Below are 20586 nucleotides of genomic sequence, written 5' to 3' on the forward strand. Positions count from 1 at the left end.
TGGTTAAGTTCCTTACGCTGGCAATCTTACATGAACGAAACTTCCCTCACTTTGGGGCAGGCTGCACAACTTCCTTGAGTTATTTTGCCACCCTTTTTCTGGCTAACAAAGGGCAATTCAGAGGAAACTAAAATGAAAAATCAAGGGGGAAAAATTTATTCCAAGTTTACCAAATGATAGAAAACTTTCATTTGATATACATTTTGACCATTGGTTCTGTGAAAGCAATAGTCATATTTTATCCAAAAGACACTCTTAGTGGAAAGAACACTGTAAAGTTTTGGTGAAGAAGGACTTAAAAAAAAAAAAAAGAAACACTACTGCTGGAATCTGCATCCACACAGTGCATAAATATCAACAGTGCAGGATGTTGCAAGTGTTATCACAAACATGCAATAGCACTTTTAGGAGTTGAAGGCAGAGGAAAGGATTTTCAGTTTTTTAAATTACATTTGACTGGCTAAGGACAAAGTTAGTTTGAATATTATATAAAAAACCCCACTTTTAACACATATCTATAATATCTGAAAATCACTTAACCTCCTCTTTGCTCATTGCTTTAGTTTTATCACATTAGAAGAAGTGAAAAAGTAGGATTTGAGTGTTTTGGTGGGGGTTTTGTGTGGAAGTATTTTCACAGACTGGGTCTCTTCTATTTTGACATACTCATCAACAGCTTGGAAGAAGGGATGAAATATAACTTCAGTAAATTTGCTGACAACACAAAAGTGACAGGAGTGTCTGACACACCTGAAGGCTGTGCTGCCATTCAGTGTAACCTGAACAATCTAGGGAGCTGGATAAAGAGAAACCACACAGGTATAAGGTCCTACACCTACAAAGGAGTAACCCCATGTATCAGTACAGGTTAGGGATTGACCTGCGGGAAAGCAGCTCTGTGGAAAAGAACCTGGCAGTCCTGGGGGACAAGTGAGTCAGCAATGTGTCCTTGTGACCAAAAAAACCAGCAGTATTCATGGGGTGCATTAAGAAGAGTGTGGCCAGCATGTCAAGGGAAGTTCTTCTCCTCCTCTGCTTTGCCGTATGACGACACATGTAGAGTACTGGGTCCAGTTCTGACCTCCTCAGTTTTAGAGAGAGAAGGAACTGCTGGAGAGAAGTCCAACAGGGGTCTGCAATGATGATTAGGGGACTGGAGCATTTCTCTTACAAGGAAAGGTTGAAGCACCTGAGGCTGTTGAGCCTGGAGAAGAGAAGACTTACCAATGCTTAGAAATATCTAAAAGAGCAAGTGTCAAGAGGATTCAGTGGTGCCCAAAAACAGGACAAGGGGCAACAAGCACAAACTAGAACATAGGAAGCTCTATCTGAATGTAAAGAAAAAAATCCTTTACTTTGAGGGTGATGGAGCACTGGAATAGGTTGCCCAGAAAGGTTTCAGATCTCTTTCACTGGAGATATTAAAAACCTGCCTGGACATGATCCTGTGCAATCTGCTCTGGGTGAACCTGCTTTAGCAGGTGGCTCAGACTAGGCAATCTCCAAAGGTTCCTTCCAACCCCTACCATTCTGTGATTCTATGATTGTTTTCTACCTTATTTGATTTGGTTTATGTATATCAATATCAGATTTAATTTTAGGATTAGCTACAGTTAACTACTTAAGGATAGTTAGTTGAAAATATTAAGTCGAATGTAGGGTACCAACAGAGTATGTCTAAATATAATTTTCCTTTGTACAGCTTGACTTTTAATGTCATATTTGAATACTGGATTGTTAATTTCAAATACACGTAAGTAACTCATAACTTTAGAACTAAATATTTAAAGCCTCACACACATGCACACAAAACAAAAAACCAACTAACCAACCAAACAAAACCTTCTACATTTGAAAAGGACTTAATACTGATGGCTATGGCTAAGAAATATATTTAGATACAACTCAAAACCTGTGCTTTCAGATGATCAAAAGCTTTCTTCAAAGTCCTCCAGGCTTTGAGATTTATTAGCATTTAAAGGAATAAAAATTGAACGCTAGATGTTGAAAACTTGAGCATTAAAAATAGCTATCATTTCTAATAACTAATACAGGAAGAAAAGAGGTTTCTTTAGAAATGCACTTCATAGGAATTGGTTCTACTTTCTTATTTTTTGCAATACCACATAAGCTCTCCACTGGCCAAGTACACTTAAGAAAATTTGGTTGGTGGTTTTGGGGTTTTTGTTTTTCAGTTTTCCACAACACTTTTTATGGCGTCTGGTTAGGTTTGTTTTCACCCTGAGCAGATAGGCTCTGCCTAATGAAGTGAATTTCATGTTGTGCAAAGATACTGGCCCAGCACTGGGAATAAAATCTTGTAAACTGAAACACGTCTAACAGCATTTATATGAACTCACCAGTAAGCTTACACATTAGTACACCAATAAGATAAATTTAAAAGTCTGCACCATTGTATGCATATCTGTTCATCCTGCTTTTTTGGTTTCTGCTCAACTGGATTCCTTTGCTTAAATGATTGTGGATAAGCAAAGTTGTGGCTCAAAAGAAGGCAGGGACCAAGAGGAATTTAAAAGCCAGACCAACATTGCCATAGCCCTTTTAAAGTTTAATGGTATTCCTGTAGGGCCCACAGAACACATCAAGTGAAAGAAGTTAGTAAGAGTGCAAAATAAGAGAAGCCATTGAATAATGTCTTTAACTGATGCAGAGGTTTTGATCAATAATCAAGCCTAAACAAGTTGGAAAGGAAATAGTAAAAGAAAGTAATATATCTAGTTACTTAGAAAAACTTCTTTTTAAACAAAAATTGTGTTTTAAAGCCTTTGAACTTTCCTGCAAAGGCCATTGTAACTTAGCAAGTGAGAAATTAAAATCTACCCAGAAACTACATTCCCTTTTAAAACCTGTGACTGAGAAGACATTGTCAGCCTTATAAAAGAAGGATTACTTCCTATTTGCTACCTTTATTGCCTATAAGCACTTCATTGCAACTATCCTACAGAAACTGAAGTTTTGGTATTTAAGATACTGTACCGGAACCAATTTTTCCCTGCACTAAACCAGTGTTTCTCTACAATTCCCCTGCATGTCTTAGTAATAACAAGGAGAGCTGGATGGTCTAGATGAATAAGAGTAGTTTCATTTATTATTAAGCAGTGACTTCTTTTTTTTTATGTTCCCCTAACTAGAACTGATTTTCCTAGCCCCTTGCAATATTGCACTAAGGAGGTACAATTGGTAGAAAAGCAGTATGAAAGGTGAATCAAGCATAACAGTATATTTTAGCTAGGTTTAGTTCTGGTATTGTTTCCAGACACGACTTGCTGTCCCTTTCTCATCGCAATGACTTCACCCTCACTCCCTAATTGCTATGTACTCCACTGGAACATTTTACTTTTTCTTTTATCTCATTAGACAAATTTAACAGGAGCATCATGACCTCAAAAGAATGTTTCATTTCAAGATTAGATTTTTACATGTCCTACTAATTGAAAAATAAGGTTAAAGAAAGACAGGTATATAGTTACAGCATTGGCCTGGCACAGTCACAGCCTTCTGCTTTGCAGAAGATTGATAGATAGGCTCCATAAATATTAATTAAATTAAGTACTGTCTTTCTCTGGAAAGAGCTCTCTTAATTTACGATAAAGTACTGTTTAACTCAAGTGAAGATAAAACAATCTCCCCCTAAACCTTTCTGACATAATTCCCTTTCTGAATATAGTGGTTAATTTGTCCTTGGTAATCAGGAATCTCTTAAGTCAGTGTTCACATGTAAAAGTATCCCAATATGCCAAAAGTAACAGACAATCAAAAATAAGTTTTCTGGAAAATAATTCACATTTAAAATGTTGGCCATAAAAAGCTGTGTTGGATTTTTATCAAAAGCATTAAGTCATCTTGCCACACTTACAGTAATTTTTGAAGTAATTAAAGCAATGTCATTCTGACTTGTGCAGAAAAGTATAATAACAGAAAGTCTAAACAAGATTCAGACAGTACCACACAGGTACAAAGCTGAATTTTGTTTATTGCTTATGCTTTGTTGCTGTATTGTTCTACAAGGATGAAGGCTTCTTGCTGACAAAGCCCTTGGCAGTACTATCAGATCTCGCTAAACAGAGCTTGTTGCTCTAGAGCTCAGAGCACATCCAAGTAAACCCAGTGTAAGTTAACTGCATTAAACAAACACAAAACCAGTGTAAGTGAGAAGTGATCCTGGCCCTTACCTGGTTTCTAATAAGGGAAAATTGCCTACCACTGTAGCAGATGAAGTGACAGTGGCCCATGCTCAACTGCTTACCCTCCTGTAAATGTCACTATTGTAGGAATAGAAATAAAAAATTATAATGTATCTTAGTAGGTGTACTCCTGGACAGGATGAAAGGATGAAAGGTGTTAAACAGGAGTTACTTACTAAAACAGCCATTGTGCCTCTAACTAGGTGTTTCCAAAACACAGCAACCAGAGTACCATATTCTTCATTTCTTATTTGCTTTCATTTCTCAGAATGCAGCTGAGAAAGGATACATATAGAGATAAAAACCTTGATTACACAGTGCAAAGCAGATGTACTGTCACATGGTCAATGGCATTAACTGTGTAACATTCTCCTTCGCACCGTACATCAGCATTCTTACGTTCTTACCTGCTTCAAGCAATCCCATCACATCCATTCTCACAAATATCTCCCACCAAGATTGTATTTACTCACTAAACTGTAAGAAAAGGGAAGTGATTGCTCACTACCAGCCTGATGCAAACCCTACTAAGGGCAACAGAAGTCTTTTCATTATTTTCAATAGACCTTGGATCAGGCTATATAAAAACAGCTTCTGGCACCTGATTGATCAGAATACAAACCTGACTACACTAAAAGATTTCCTGATGACTTCACTGATGCTAGGATTTCATCCGGTTATGGGTTCTGCATCGTTATTAATTTACTAATTGAAATAAAAGACACTTTTACTTTGGCTATGGCATAAGAAGGGTATGAAAGGTCCTATTGTAACTGATCATCCTTCCACCACAAGCAAGGGTAAACAGTAATTATTTACTGTGAGAGCATATACAAAAGACAGAATGTATTCTCATTATGGGTGGATGGATGACCGTATTCCATTGTCTTCTTTGATGCACTACAGGGGGAAATACTCAAATGTAACAATGACCTACTGGTTTCTAATTATCTTGTCCTAAATCCTGATAAACCTGGCTATTCTTGCAAGAGTGAATTTCTTTCCAGCAAACCATTTCCTTTGCCAAAGCATATATTTTTTGGCAGCATCTGGCACTTTCCAGACCTGGAATCTGATGCAGGCTTGTAAATTGTGCTAGATTGGCAAGGTTTCACCCTCTAGAGCACTGAATTGCTGTAAAATAATACATTATATTGCTTCCCACTCTTTCTGTCACTTTTTTCCTCAAAAGAATTCGAAACTCTGAAATTTCCTTTTCATATCCCAGTGCAATATTCACAAAACTATAGGCCTTTCTCTTCACACATTGCAACTGGCTTAAGAACTACTGTGTGAAACATAATGGCTCTATCACATGCTTGAGTATACTTAATGGCCTCCAAAGCAGCTGCTTCACAAAAAGAACAGAGTACAGTGCAGCTATGTGAGAGGAAATTGTTACAAGTGCTGTACTCTGGAAATAAGTTTAGGGAAAGACGATTTTTTTTTTTTTTTTAATTAAATACTCAGTGAAGAAAAACTGATTCTGAAAACCTGTTTCTGGAGGGAAAAAAACCAGCTTCTTCAACTGTGTGGCTGATAAAACAAACACAGACATACAAATTAAAAATTAAGACACCTTTTGGAAAAAAGCCTACATTTGTTGGCCAACTGACTTTAAAGAAACAGTATAGTTGGTTTACTCTTCATCTGAAACATCAAAGAGTTTTCATTTCTTCACAAGGTGAAGCTTATACATCTTAAATATGCAGGCAAAACACACTGAAGTCTTGATAGATTTCTCGTCTTGATAGATTTCTCGTATAGATCAGTACTAACTGAGTGCCTATGCTCTCCCAGTCTCACTTGCCTAGAATTTTCAGAGCAAAAATCCTTATCAATGAACAAACATCTTCTTACCTCAGACTCAGTAATGAATGCAATCCAGCATTTCACAAAGCAGTGGCTGTAATGAAATATCTCAGTATTAACAAACACATATGCTTTCATAAAGATTTTACTTGTGCATACTGATAAAGCTTATCCTCCATTCTCATGCATATTAAATTAGGCTTCAGAGCTAAAGCATCCATTCGTTGAGCATTTATAAATGCTAATATATGCTCATTTTGATGAATACAAACAAAAGTCTGTCTAAGCATAATTATTTTTTGGCACTTACAAACATTGAAGGAAAATGGAAGCTAAGTATTAAAGAGTGTAGCTTCAAAATGCATGCAGCTTATTTACATGAAAATCAGATTGCCTACATTGCAACGTTCAAACCTTGAGTTTAGTCTGTTAAGGGACTTTACAACAGTTCACAATATTTGTTGTTTGCTTGTTTGTTTGTTTTAGCAGTTCATAGAAGCACCAAAACACTACTATTTCCTGCTGATTGAAGACTTACAATTTTCCAAATACAGAATAGAAATTCCAGAGTACCCTCAAGAGGTATTACCACTATAACATTAAACTATTTGTCTAAGATCACAAGGAGGTTAAAAGTGATATCAATAATTTCTCATTTTGCATATACATGCATTTATAATGCAAAAATAGACAAGAATACTAGCCTGTATACAGAACACAGTCAAAGAGTAATGGAGACATAATTAAACAGTAGGCTGGCTAATACACTTTTTAGAACAATATGTGTCATTATTTTTATTGTTAAAATGGAAATAAAAGAGAATGGCTTTGTACTCCACCAGGGGCATACAGTCAGATACATTACCAACTGGACACCGTGGTAAATGAGACAAAAATAGTTCCTCATCACACTTCTCTGGAGTATCCCTCACAGAAGCAACCCAAACCTGCTATCATTGCTTCAAAATTGAACAAATTGTATTTTCTAGATGTTTTCATGGGTATACTTCAAGTTTTTCAATACAAGATTATAGCAGACTAGGTCAATAGCTGAAGATTGACTGTAATAGTAGGTTAGGAACAAGCTCATTATTTTTCAGATTTCTGATGTTTTTCTGAATTACAGTCTAAATGGCATTCTTGAGTTCTACTGCTGGGCTAGAAGAGACACTATGTACAGAAATATAAAGTCACATAGAAGCTCTAGGTCATTTTACTCCAGTTCTTCATAGAGCCCTCTAAACAGTGGGTTAGCTTTGTGTTTATCCTGGGCTACTTCTCATATAATTTCTAACATTAATGCTGCAAGAGTAGATTATCATTCTCCACAGAATGCCTAGATATTTTGACAATTGAAACTTCCATAGTCCACCTACACCAGTGCTTCTCACATTGAAACCATCGGCGGAGCAGAACCAATGACAGCACCAGTGAGATATTTTGGAGAGAAAAGGGGGAACAAAGAAACCAAACATAGTCAAGCCCTGCTGAATTAACGCACTGACCTTGCATTATTTACAGGGAAGTGCTGTTAGTACAGAAGCCAGCTGTTTAACTGTTGGACTTCTGTACCTTGGCCTGCTTTCAGGGGACTTCAGAACAGTGTGACTAGACTTTGTATCTGCTTCTAGCACATGAAAAGAAACATTAATATATTTGGTGCTGTAGATTTAATGAGAGCCAAAAATTCCAATAAGTAAACTCTGACCTACATGATATGGAACTTTTTTTTGCTAACAACTGACAAAAAAGGAAAGAAACCTCTAAGGAAGTCAGTGTACATCAGAAAACAGAATTCCTAAGACTGTTATACGTCCACAGGCAGGACTTTTAAGGTCAAGTAAATATAAGGAGCTTGATAACATCTGGAAAGCAGCACTCAATTGTGTCACAAAGACAAGAAAGAACTATATGGATGTCTAAAATACCGACACAACAAGATCAGCCAGTATTGTAAGGCAATATCATAAAAAGAAATTAAGCAACAGAAAAATGGTATTTAATGTGCAGAACCACCAGCCTTTTATTTACTAATACGGATTTTGGTCTAGAAATTAAATTAAGTGTTTAGTTACGTCAGTCCCTATGTAAGAGAGCACTCAGGCGTGTGCTTACTGTTGAATATGTGCTTTAATCCAGCTTGGATTTGCCTAGATCTAAGTGCATACTTTGGTAACTTGAAATACAATCATCTGATCCTGCAGTCCTTCCAGAAGGACATGAGTCAAGTACTGATAATATTAGTAGAAGTGATAGTATCTTCTTAGAATTCTTTATCTCATCTTTGCATGTGATAGCATCTTTGCATACAGCAACGCTTAAAAACAACAGCAGCAATTTAAAATCTATTGGTTGGAAAGAAATTTAGACATCAGATACTTCACAAAAGTCGAATACAGAATCACGATTACTGACAAAAAAAACCAACTTTCTACTTCATACAAATTTTAAGCATGCTTAATTACTTAGGTCTTTCAAAACCCTGGAGAAAACTTTTTTAATAAAGAAAAATAAATAAACCCATTTGACTTCACAATAGCAATGTTACCCTTTTTTATGAAAGATGAGCATTTACTATGATGCCTAATACATGCCTATTTAAATCTACAAATTAATCTCTAGATTCACTTCTGACCATATCACTTGTGTGTTAGCGATTTCATTCCAAACTTGTTACCTATTCCATAGAGAGATATTTTAAAGAATTATAAGATATTCTATCCTCCTTCATAAGATTATTTTAAAAAAAAATATAAAAACCAGTATAAAACAAAACAGAAATCCAACAAATTAAAAACCAGAACAAAACAAAACAGAAAACCAACAACAACGGAAAACAAAACAAAACCAAAATCACCACCAAACAGCAAACCCATAGATTTCTTTGGTCTGGCTACAGTAAAGACAACTTTGAAGTACAGTGATATTTTCCCATGAAAGATTCCAGTACTCAGTAAGTAGTAGTTATGCACATGATAGTGAAGGAGAAATGTTGCTACAGATTGCTAAGGCAGACAATATTCCCTGCATTATTCAAGGGATTTTATCAACTTTATAAATTGTTAATTTCACACACTGAAAGACAAAATAACTTCCATGTAAAGAAACAACAAAATAGTAGCTAGATGAGACTTAAAACTCAGACTGGCAGCTTCCAGCTAACTAAATAATTGTGTAGAGTTCCTGCTTGGCTTATTGGGAAGACATCATATACAAATAAATGACTGATGTTATGACAAGTTAGAGTACACAACTGTAGTTCCTTTATGTGCCATCAAAGAAAAATCAAGCACGTTCCTGTTGAAATGACTGTATTGACCAAAAAGTCATACCTTTTGTACAAAAATTGATATTGATAAATTGATAGAATGCTATTGCATGTCACTTTTGTCTTGTTGAGTTAAAAATAAGATTGAACTAAATTTAAAATGGTAAAATACACAGATAAAATTGAAAGAACTATTGACTGTTAAAGGAGATGAAAGATTTTAGAGAAAATAATCACCTCTACTAACCAGTTCATCTTTGACTTTAATCATGACAAAGCTAAGTGTTAACCATATTAAAGAACAAAATGTTAAGACTTTACAAACTTCACATTTCATTTGACTATTTCCTTTATAACCCCTTCATATACTAATGGATCCTATGAAAAATGCTGCTATCAATCACTAGGCTTTTATAGTCTTGCTACTCATGGAAGAAAGATTTCTTCTATCAAGTTCTGTTAACACACAGAAGCTTCTGGGCAACATATTTCATCTTATTGATAGAATAATTTCTCACCTAAAGGTAATATTATCTACTTAGCATGAATGTCATGAGGAGCTAATATTTGCAAGATTCTTAGAAGTGCAAAATGTTACTAACCCTGAAATCTTATATTGGATTGACTTTTTTTTTTTAATAGGTAACTTATTCTGGGGGGCAGAAAGGTCATGATAATCCAGATAAAACTAACCAATGAACTATCTATTGCTATTTTTATCAGTAGTAGTAGCCAAGGATTCAATCAAATCTCTATGCCTGTTAGCTGCTCTGAAATACCTTTTAAAGGAAAATTCTTTAACAGCAGCTTTTGTACTGTTTGTACCTATGCCTCAGCCAGATTTATTAGGAAGAGTTACACCTGTGTATCCAGGAACAGAATTTGCCCTTCCATGTTTTAAGTGGGAATAAGACAAAACATGGAACAGCTCTGGATGTCCCACGTAGTAATGACACTCCACATTTTATTACAACTGTTAAATTTTGAAAGAGTTAGGCTAAGATGACCTGATTAACAGACTTCAGAAAAATCTCCAGGGAAAAACCTTGTACTTTATATTACAATGCAGTAAGTGAAAATAGTCTAGATAAAAAGAAAGAGAAAAAAAAAAAAAGAAAAGGAAAAAAAAAAAAGCTTTGTTTCTTAGTATTTATAATAGTTATTCAGTGACAAACAGCCAACAACACACACAAATAAAAATATTACAGTAATTACTCCTGGCTTGCTGTTCTCTATGGTCTTACGAAAAAAATTCATCAGGCAATGTACAGCATAGAGACCCTCAGCGGATTACAATGTACTAAGTAAGCATGTTTTCCTTTTTGTTTAATTTATAGTCCCTGGAAAAAAAGGACATTTTAAAACATATTGTCTGGGTTTACAAAGCTCATAGGGATAGTTAGTTCTTAGCTGACTGTTCTGCTGGCTAAAATGTTAGACATACTGTACCACTAGAGGTCTTTTCATTTACGGATGTACTAAGGCCTCAAGGGCTCTTCATCAGTGGACACATGTTTTAAACACAGAGAATCACAAAATGCAGTGTTGTCTTCAAACTGACAACTGCAAGATAAGTATATGGATATTAACTTAGAATTTGCTGTATAAGCATTGGAGGCAATAACTTCCCAAAGAGAAACTGAATTTTCATCTTTTTTGGCACCCTTATCCTTTATATAGCCCAAATAATTTCTTAAAATGTAAACTCCTGCCAAATTCTGTGAACAACAGGGGGTTTTAGTCAGAGTGATTAAACTGAAAGGGAAAAAAAAAAGGCAAGGAAAAAACAATTGATATAGCTGACTGAAATGAGTTACTTCATTTTCTGGCTCTTGGCACAATTTTATTTCCCGTTATCCATATTTTTGTGTTCCTAACTAATGTGAATTGTTCGGTAAATTCAATGCTGGAAAAGGCAAAACAAAACATTTAATCTTTTCAGAATTTTACTGTCATAAAACAGATATTGCAAGTAAGCAACTGTTTACTTTTTTAATTTACTGTTCCTGTATTTCTAGTGAGTTACAAATGGATAACTGCACATCCAAATGGAGCTGAGTGCAAAAATGCAAAACATTTGCCAATCAAGTAGTTTCTACAAATGCCCAGTGCAAGCACAAAACACAGGAAAGACTGTGTTCTGTTAGCTCAATTTCCTATTTTGTGCAAAGCTATCAAACATAGAATCTTCTGCTTTTATCTATTCTTTCAACCATCTTCCTGCGTTTGGTTACTTCATTGGTGACTTTGTTACCTTATTCCCTTCTTCACACTAGTTTATGAGCTTGCAGATCTTACAGCCTATGCAGTGGTAAACAGCATTATTTTTTCCCCTTTGGAATAAGCTCTGACTTCAGCATTGCCTTTTTCATTTGAAAATACTTGCCTATAACACAGGCATGATCTATGATCTTTAAACACCAGCTACCTCAGTCAGGTTGTCAATCTATTTTCTTCCAAAAGCCAAAGGGCAAATTTCCTTTCCATGGCTGGAAAGGATCTCAACTTCCTCCCTCTCCACTTTCAATGTCAAGACAGTTCAAAAATTTTTTTTAATAATACTTATGAAAGAAGATATAATTTTGTCCAAATGCTTAAATGTAAATCACCCATAGACAGAGATCAAACCTGGCCATTTCCAGCGGTATCTTTCAAAGGTGTATCTGAGAACAGGGTCTTAGTATAGATACACAGGAGAAGCCTGTAGAACTTTCATTCGTGATTCATTTAATTATGCAACTTCATATGATTGCTTCTGAAATCTTTGCATTTTCTAACACAAATATTTTCCATTTGTGTTTTGAATAGGTAAGCCTACAGGGTATGGATCCAGCAGTAGACGCTTACACCACAAGGGAATAGTGGATGAATGCTGCTTCCAGAGTTGTGACCTGAGGAGGCTGGAGATGTATTGTGCTCCAATAAAGCCACCTAAATCTGCACGCTCTGTACGTGCTCAGCGCCACACTGATATGCCAAAAGCACAAAAGGTAGGCCAGGCTGGGGACAAGACCAAAACAAAACACACACAAAACAAACCCCCAAACCAAAATCAAACAAACAAAAACCCCGCAACCAAAATCACAACCACCAACTTACAACACACACACACACAAAAAAACCAAAACCACCACCCCACCCCCCCCAAACACCCAAAACAAACAAAAAACCTAAACAAACAAAACCCCCAAACCCCTAATTAATTTAGGGAAGGAAAATTCCATCAACCTGTTCCAGTGCTCAATCACCTTCATTGTAAAGAAATTTTTCCTAACATCCAATCTGAATTTATACCATCCAATCATAAATAACACTTAAGACTTACCTGAAAAGAGAAACCAAACATTACGCTTAACATGATCTATCCAGAAGCTCTTCACTCTTCCTTCATTGTGAGGAAAAGGTAAAGTGAGTGATCAAGAGGGAGAACAACTCTTTTGTTATTTGACACATAAATGAAGCCAATCCCCCCCCCTCCCCCCATTATTTTGCCCTTTTTTGTTTTATTTATCAGAACTAAATTAACTGAAGAGTCACTGCAATAATTACAAACTTCATTTGAAATATTTAATGTTTAATATGTATATTATCCAAACACTTCAAATATTCATTGGTATAATTTGTACAGATGTAGGCTTCAGAGTACCCAGGGTTTTTTTTCCTGACATACTAGATATACTGTAGGTATGTATATGTAGTTAAACCTCACTCCTCCTCAACAGAGCCTATAGGGCACAAACCCCATTTTAGGCTAGACTACCATTCAGCTCATGTCCAACTTCCTCTCTTGTTCAAGTTCTGAACATCTGTTTTTCATGTTATCTGTCAATGTGCTGTAAGCCTCTAGTGATATATTTTATTGCTGTTGACCTTGTCTGTCCTCCACATATGTTGGCCCCAGTTCTGCAGCTATCTGAAATTTTTTTTTATAAGAACTAGAACTGCATGAAATCTTAAGACTTCATAGGAAGTCATGAAACTAGCACAATATACTTAATATCTTCTTTATGAAAAGAACAATTGTAATCATTCCAGCATCCATTTCTTTTCCATAAGTCAATCTACAGAATGTAATCTTTTCACCTCTTTCTCAAGTGTTTTCAACTCTTTGAAGTAGTAGCTGTATGATTCTTCCTGGGAAGTACCACCTTAGCCACGAGTATCTCAAAAGGCACACGTGATGAGTGAAGTCTTCAGGTAGAGCTCAACTACGGACAAGAGAGCCCTGTGGTTTATTACTATCTCTGCAGACATGTATTTAAGGCTTGTGGGGAAAGAAGAAAACAGGCTTGGCCAGTAATGTGTGCGCTCCTTCCCATACTTATTACTAAGGTGATTGGTAAAACATTCTGTAACTTAAAGATATCTGCCAGCTCTCTGATGGATCTCCACACCACTTTCCTCAGAGGGCAAAGGAGTGAGGTCATTTTTTAGGCAGCTGTCCTCTTCTCAGTTCAAAAGACAGTCAGGAAAACACTTACAAACAGGAAGGAACAAAAGAGAAGCCTTGGATTTTTTTTTTTTTCAGGAGGAGGGGAGGTGGTGTTCAAGAGGGGATACTGGAAGAAGGAAAAAATAGAGGGATTGTGTAGTAATTGAGAGAGCCTAGCTGCAGAAGAAATCATTGAGGAAATTGAAAAGAGAAAAAAAAAACAAGAGGTGAAAGAGGCACTAGAAGGACAATGAGGAGCAGAGGAAAAGAAAGGGGAGGAAAATAAATCAAAGAGGCTGAGAAGCTGAGAAATATTGAAGAACTGAATGAATCATAGCACTTAAAAATGAGATAAAACAAAGTTAGAGAAAAAATACTATTAAAGAAAACACCACCTTTAAAGAAATTGTATGTGAAAGGAAAGAGAGGGGTGAACAAAAGCAGAAAAAAAATCATAAACATATTTTAAAGGAACCTGGCAATAAATCAGAAATTTTATGGGAAAAACAAACTGACATTTTCATTAATATCTGTGGATGGAGAAAATTAGATTCAGGAAACAAAGAAGGAGAAGTGTTATGAGAAAACATTATTATGATTTATGAGAGTTAAAAGGTTTTGTTTGTAGCTAATGAACAAAATATTTTTTTCTCTATAACACCATTATTTTTTCCTGTTCTCAGACCTTTACTCACAAATAAATGTGAAAGTATTTTAGAAAGTAAAAAAATATCTTATGAGATACTTAGGGGTATGATATATACTCAGCATACTTCACAAAGTCACCAAAAAAAAAAAAAGACAAAAACCAAACAACCAACACAAAAACAAAAACCTAAAGAATGCAACCAAGCTGTAGAATCTGTTGTTCACTCATTTACTGATCACTCATCAGTTATGGTCATCCAAAGCCTCCTTTGTTTATTTGCTTTCTAATTGAATACTCTGTCGGAAGCTTTCAGCAGAATTCTTACTGTTGAAAAATCAGACACACTTAGGAATCCATCTTGCTAGAACTGATAAAATATAGATAGTGATCAATCACATAATACAAATCCATTATAAAATTCTACTTCTATTGCAGTTAGTCACAGACATGAGTAGAGAATATTAGAGGTGTCCTGGTTTCTCTATAACAGAATCATAGGCCAGCCATGGTCTGCAGGCCATTAGCAGTTGGAAGCTGACTTGAGCTAGCTCACAGGTGTATCCCATACCATAAACATCATACTCAGTGTAAGGGGGGAATGAAGGGCTGAGGATGAAGGGATTCCTGCCTGGGGTCCTCCTGGCCCTGCTCCTCTTTATTCTCCTGAGGACTGCTTTCCCATTTATTAGGACCATTGTACCTCTGCAGGGCTGAGTATAGCTTTGTATACTTAATATTTGCATTGTTTTCACTCTTTCGTTAAATATGTTTTCATTTTAACCCATGGGTCTTCTTTCCCACATCCTTCTTCTTGCCTGGAGAGGGGTCCCCAGGTGACAGAGCAATTGCTAGAGTTTACACCCAGGTACAGGCTAAATGTATACAAGACAACACAACTCAAACATACATCATTTCTAAACCCTGAATTTTTAACAAAGAGATTAACTGAAACCAAAGCATGTTACAGATTGGGATTTTTTTTTCAGCCTAAAATTGAGAGAATAATTCTTGACATTGCTTTCAGATTAAAAATGCATTTAATGAGCAAATATATCAGCTAGTAAGGTAGGAATAAGGAATAGGGAGAAACTTTCAGTATTTCTGTTGGAAAGCAATGTAATAATTACATCTGTTTTTACACTGAGTTCATGTTTAGAGTTTTAAACTGAGAAACAGGAGCAGGAAGGAGAATTACAGTTGTCTTCAGTGTACATGGTTTCATGTACCTTTTCTCTCATTCATTTTTTCTCTTCTGAGAATGACCAAAAAAAAAAAAAAAAGCTTAATCTATTTACCCTTATGTAAAATGAAGTTTTAACAGCAGTTTGGAAAACAACTGTTCTCTGTTCAAGCAAAGAAAATAATTGAGCTATTTCCACAACAATTACAAATCTGAGGGAGGACTGTGACCTGTTTGAATGAAGTAGTGTCACAGAAGCGGTGGTACAAAGGTATCAGTTTAAGTCTACAGGCTACCCTGAAAATGCTTGCATGAATGTAAGCACTGACAAGGCTGATTTTAAAATCCAGTAAATGAAGAGGGAAAGCAAAACCAACACATAATATTATGCTATCCCCTTGAACTCTGAGCAAAAGGAGATGTATGTTTCTGCTTGTTATTTATGTATGCAAAGAACCCTTTCTTGTAGTTTTTCTCTCTCTTGTCAATTTCAATTTGACCTGAGTTTTTGATTTTCTCCCTGCATCTCTACAAGACTTGACAATGCCCCATTAGTACGCGATGGGTATTCATCTGCTTTTCCATCTCTGGTATGCATCTCCTTTGGATTTTGAGCAGACTCAGAAGCTCAAATTTAAGATATGGGGGCTCTTGCTCTGCCTACTTTCCTTACCTTTAAGGGGGACAAAATGGTTTTGTGCTTCCAGGAGAGCATTCTCAAAAAAACTCCCAGCACTTACTATCTCTTTGTAAGCTTCCCACAGAATCCCTTCCGACTGAGCTCAGAGCAAGCTGGTTTGCTCTTCTAAAATCTAAACCCATTGTCTTAGTACTAGTATTCCACATACTCAGTGGGGTCCCAAACTCCACAATACCCTGATCTCTGCAGTCAAGGCTATCACTAAACAAGATATTACATAGCAAATTTTCTTGGTAGCAAGTCCATGAGTGCCTTTTTAGATTTTATCTAATCTTCAGAATTGAGATAAATACAAAGCAGGACTAAGAGAGAGGGAAAAGGTGTTAATATTTTTAGCTTAAGAAAATGCCATTAAGAAACAAATAAAATATTTCATTATTTCTCACTAATCTTTCTAAGACTGACAGATTCTTTTGTAATTGGCTCACTATCAACTCACAGATACATTTTCAGGCCAAAATATGCACAATGGCAAAAATATTAATTTCTATTGCAGTCATACCACGTTACCAAGACAGTGAGAGAACCTTTAGGTGTAACACACAGCAGAACTTGGCCTCTTCAGAAAATTTTCTCCCGTTGCTTACTTTACAGTCATATTCTTATGTTACTGATCACACTGCCCACAGAACTAAAAAGATTTCAGAAACCTCAAAGAATTCATAGCTAGCATAGCATGCCTGATGCTCTAAACACTGGATATTCCATTTGTTACCAACACAGCAAAATAACCTTTAGTGTCCCTATGGGGTTTGAATGTCCATCCTAAAAGGATAAGAACGTTGTTACATGCTTCCCAATACCCTTCCATCTTAGTTAAATGATCTTTACTCTCACTGAGGTAGTTGATATCCTTAAGGCAAAGCCTTGTCTCCAAAGATCCACACCTAAGGTGACAGAAGTCTGTCCTTCACTGCTCATGATCTGACACACAAATCTGACATTTTTCACCTGTCACTTTGAAATGCTTATTGTGTTTCTTCTTGTCTGGATATCAACTCAAAGAATCTGATTATTAAACCAGCATTGCAGATAATTTTATTTCTTTTCTCAAAGATTTGAGAAATAAAGTAGACTTTTTTTATCCCAGTGCAAATGCAGGCCCGAGAATTTGATTCAAGTACTCACACTTCTTATTTTTCCAATGGTGTCAGCATTCCACACTTGAAAAAATGTGTTATGTGAGTCAAAGCATTTTTCTGGCATGCAGTTACTGCTGCCACCACTATTACCACGTCTTTGTAGTTATTCATCCAAATGTTGATTCCAGAGAAGAAACTGTTTTAAGAGTAACATGTCATCTTCCCTAAATTTCAAAGCTAGCCTGTGTGTCATGACAACAATTTTTCCATCTATGTGTCAGCATTAAAAGCAATCACTGAAATCCCACTACAACTTGTTATTTGCTTTATTTGGGTGCTAAAATAATTCTAAAGTCAGACAACAACAGCAATGAAGATAATTTGTGTTTTCATTTGGGAAACAGTTAATTTTCAATCTATTTTGAAAGCCACTGCAATGAAAAATGGCTGTTGTTCTATAACAAGCTCTCATTGACCATTTTATAGATTGCAAGCATACAGGCTTTAGAAGTGTGTTACTTTTTGCAAATAAAATTGTAGAATATAACTTTTCCTATATGCTAATAACTCTCTTCAAAGAGGAGACCTAGGGCCAGTATTGAAAAGGATATTTTGTTTTGTTGACATAAAGCAAAAAGCAGGACAGATGCATCCAGGAATTCTTGGGATTTTAGTTCATTGTTACCAATACAAGTATTTGCATCATAAGGCAGAATTGTTAACAGTAGCAAATGCCTGTGAAGTACTGCAATGATAAGGTTAATGAAAATGTAATGGTTTATCTAGAATGAGTACTTCAGGTGAAAATTAAGGCACAACTTAGAGAAAACTAAAGACAGAAAAGGTAGTTTTGGAAAAGCTGGAAGAAAAACAGGCAAGAAAAAAATAATTTACAGAAAATAATAATTCTGTTGACAATTCTGTTTCTGTATTCAGTCCATGGTAAGGAAGCTATTCTATGGTGGCACTAGCAAAATTTGATGAAGTCAAGGCCAGTATCCTACTGAACTGATCTTGGAAATGGTGACTGGATGATTAATCTCTTCTTCCTTGTGTAGTTTTGCATTTTGGACTAAGAATGTCTAGAATGGCAGATTCCTGCCAAAGACATTTCTTCATTAAGCATGCTTTGTTATTAGGAAATTTGGCTTCTCACAGTTAGGAGCAGTGTTCTTCCTTGCTAATTAATTTAACAATTACTAGCACTGCCTGCGTTGTTTTCATTCAACTCATATCCATCAGAACCCAACCCCAAAACAGTGAAAACTCATAAGCTCTATGTGAATTCAAGTTCTGTCTTCCTTTGCCAGTTTATGATTTATTTTGTGTTTAATAGATACTGGAGGCAAATTGAAAAATTATATCTAGAATGGCATTTTTATAACGGAGATAATTTTTTAAAGCCCCACAGACGTACTACAATGCACCAAATCAGCTTCCATTTTCTTTCTGCGCATCAGAAAAGCAGTCCAAAATCTCATTACTTTTTAAATTTTAGAGATTACATTTCCTTGGTTTTAAAAGAGCTTAAATAGCAAATAATGCCGTGGTATAACTGTATGCAGATGCCTCACCTTCCTCAGGGTGACTTTTTTTATTTTTGGCTTTTGGATGTGATTCCAGTTAACTAAGAATTTTATTTCTGATGAGGATCATAAACATGGAAAGTCACTTAATTCTGCCTCCAATCTAGTACAGAATGTGCAAAGACTTGGGCTCAGCTAATATTTACCAGCATGAAAAATAAGGAAATCAAACTGAAAGATACATGTCACACTCATCTCCACTGCTGGAAACTAGCCTGTGCATGAAATGACAGCAAACTGAGGGCATTATTCATTCCAAAGTGCTCTTGATCGTTACCCTGTCTCTTTTTAAAAATACAAATTATTTGGCTGCAGCTCCTGCAGTAAGGCCACGCTTCTTATCCCCATAAAAGCCTTATCCAACAAAAACCTTACATATCTAATATGCCATTTAGGCAAAATGTAGGTAACAGAGTCCCACTCAGCAATTTTAAATCTCTGGCCACTGGGTACTAAACCCTGCAGTTACAACTCTAAAGTTCCCTGACCTTATACATCCTGCTTTTGCAAATGTTCTTGTTCTGAAAGAAAGAAAGTCTTTGGTACTTACTCTATGTTTGTGCCCATCCAAGTTCCAGTATGCAGATGTTTCTTCTGCCAAGATTAATAATGACAGCAGTTAAAATTGTCTAGGACAACAGGGAATTTAGAGTACAGAGGTTTTGAATAGCTAAGTTCTTTGTGAACTGGCTGAAAGACTAACAGTTCCAGCATTTAGGATAACTGTTTTCCCACTAATATAAATCTTGTGGTCATACAGCATATTAAAACCTATCTGGAATAATATTTTTTTTCTACACCTTCAGGAAGTGCATTTGAAGAACACAAGTAGAGGGAACACAGGAAACAGAAACTACAGAATATAAGAACATGCCATCCACAAGAATGAAGAATGAATGTGCCATCTGCAGGATACTTTACTGTAAATAAATTATTTGTTAAACATTGGAAGATGTAGGGAAAAAAAGCAACCTATGGTTTAATAAGCTTGATGAAATCTCAACCAATGGGCATTCTCCCACTGAACAATGCAACTAAACATTCCAATATTAAGTTTTTAGAGAACAGAACATTTTAACCAGCCCAGAGCTAAAACATTCTGTGGTTGATATATTACTGTTTGTTAACCTGTTTTAAATGTCCTGCACAAATCTCTTAATGTCCTGTGCCCCTCAAAAGCCTACAAATTTATGGGCTTTTGATGGATCCAATTGCACTAAATTAATCTACGAACACTGGCTGCTGGAGTCATTCATCAGCCTTGTCTAAGTGGTGGTTTTTTTATTTGCACTTCTATATAAGCAACAGGCTGTTTGTTTTACAGTGTCTGATAACATTGTTTGTCTACCCCTTCATATTTGCACAGTTTGACATTCCCAGTAACAGCAGCAGTAAGGTAATATATACAGTTATAAACATCCATTAATTCCATCTGTGGCATTTTGACAGAATATGGGTTCTAGATGCATTTGTTTTAAGATAGTCTTATTTTTCCTTCTCTTACAAAGATGCAGTTTATTGCAGTTTGTGAGACAAAAGACTTTTAAAAGCAGTTCAAGCATACATAGACTCTCAAACCATTAATGATTCTTCCAGGTAATTATTTTGCAACAGTATAGGTAACTTCTTTCTTCCTCCATATAATGCAGTATGTAAAATTTAGCATAATACA

At 35.9% G+C, this 20586-nt stretch overlaps 1 protein-coding gene across 1 annotated transcript in view; it reads left to right on the forward strand.

Annotated features, from left to right (window-relative positions):
* The window catches only part of IGF1 (insulin like growth factor 1), a 47102-nt gene extending 27322 nt beyond the window's left edge, over positions 1-19780 (forward strand). Inside the window, exons 3-4 of the mRNA XM_054386661.1 lie at positions 12094-12275; positions 19721-19780. Of these exons, the coding sequence (XP_054242636.1) occupies positions 12094-12275; positions 19721-19780 (242 nt within the window). The remainder of the gene's footprint in view (positions 1-12093; positions 12276-19720) is intronic.
* The last annotated feature ends 806 nt before the right edge of the window (positions 19781-20586 follow it).

Source organism: Indicator indicator, chromosome 14 (assembly GCF_027791375.1).
Source record: "Indicator indicator isolate 239-I01 chromosome 14, UM_Iind_1.1, whole genome shotgun sequence".
NCBI classification, from domain to species: domain Eukaryota; kingdom Metazoa; phylum Chordata; class Aves; order Piciformes; family Indicatoridae; genus Indicator; species Indicator indicator.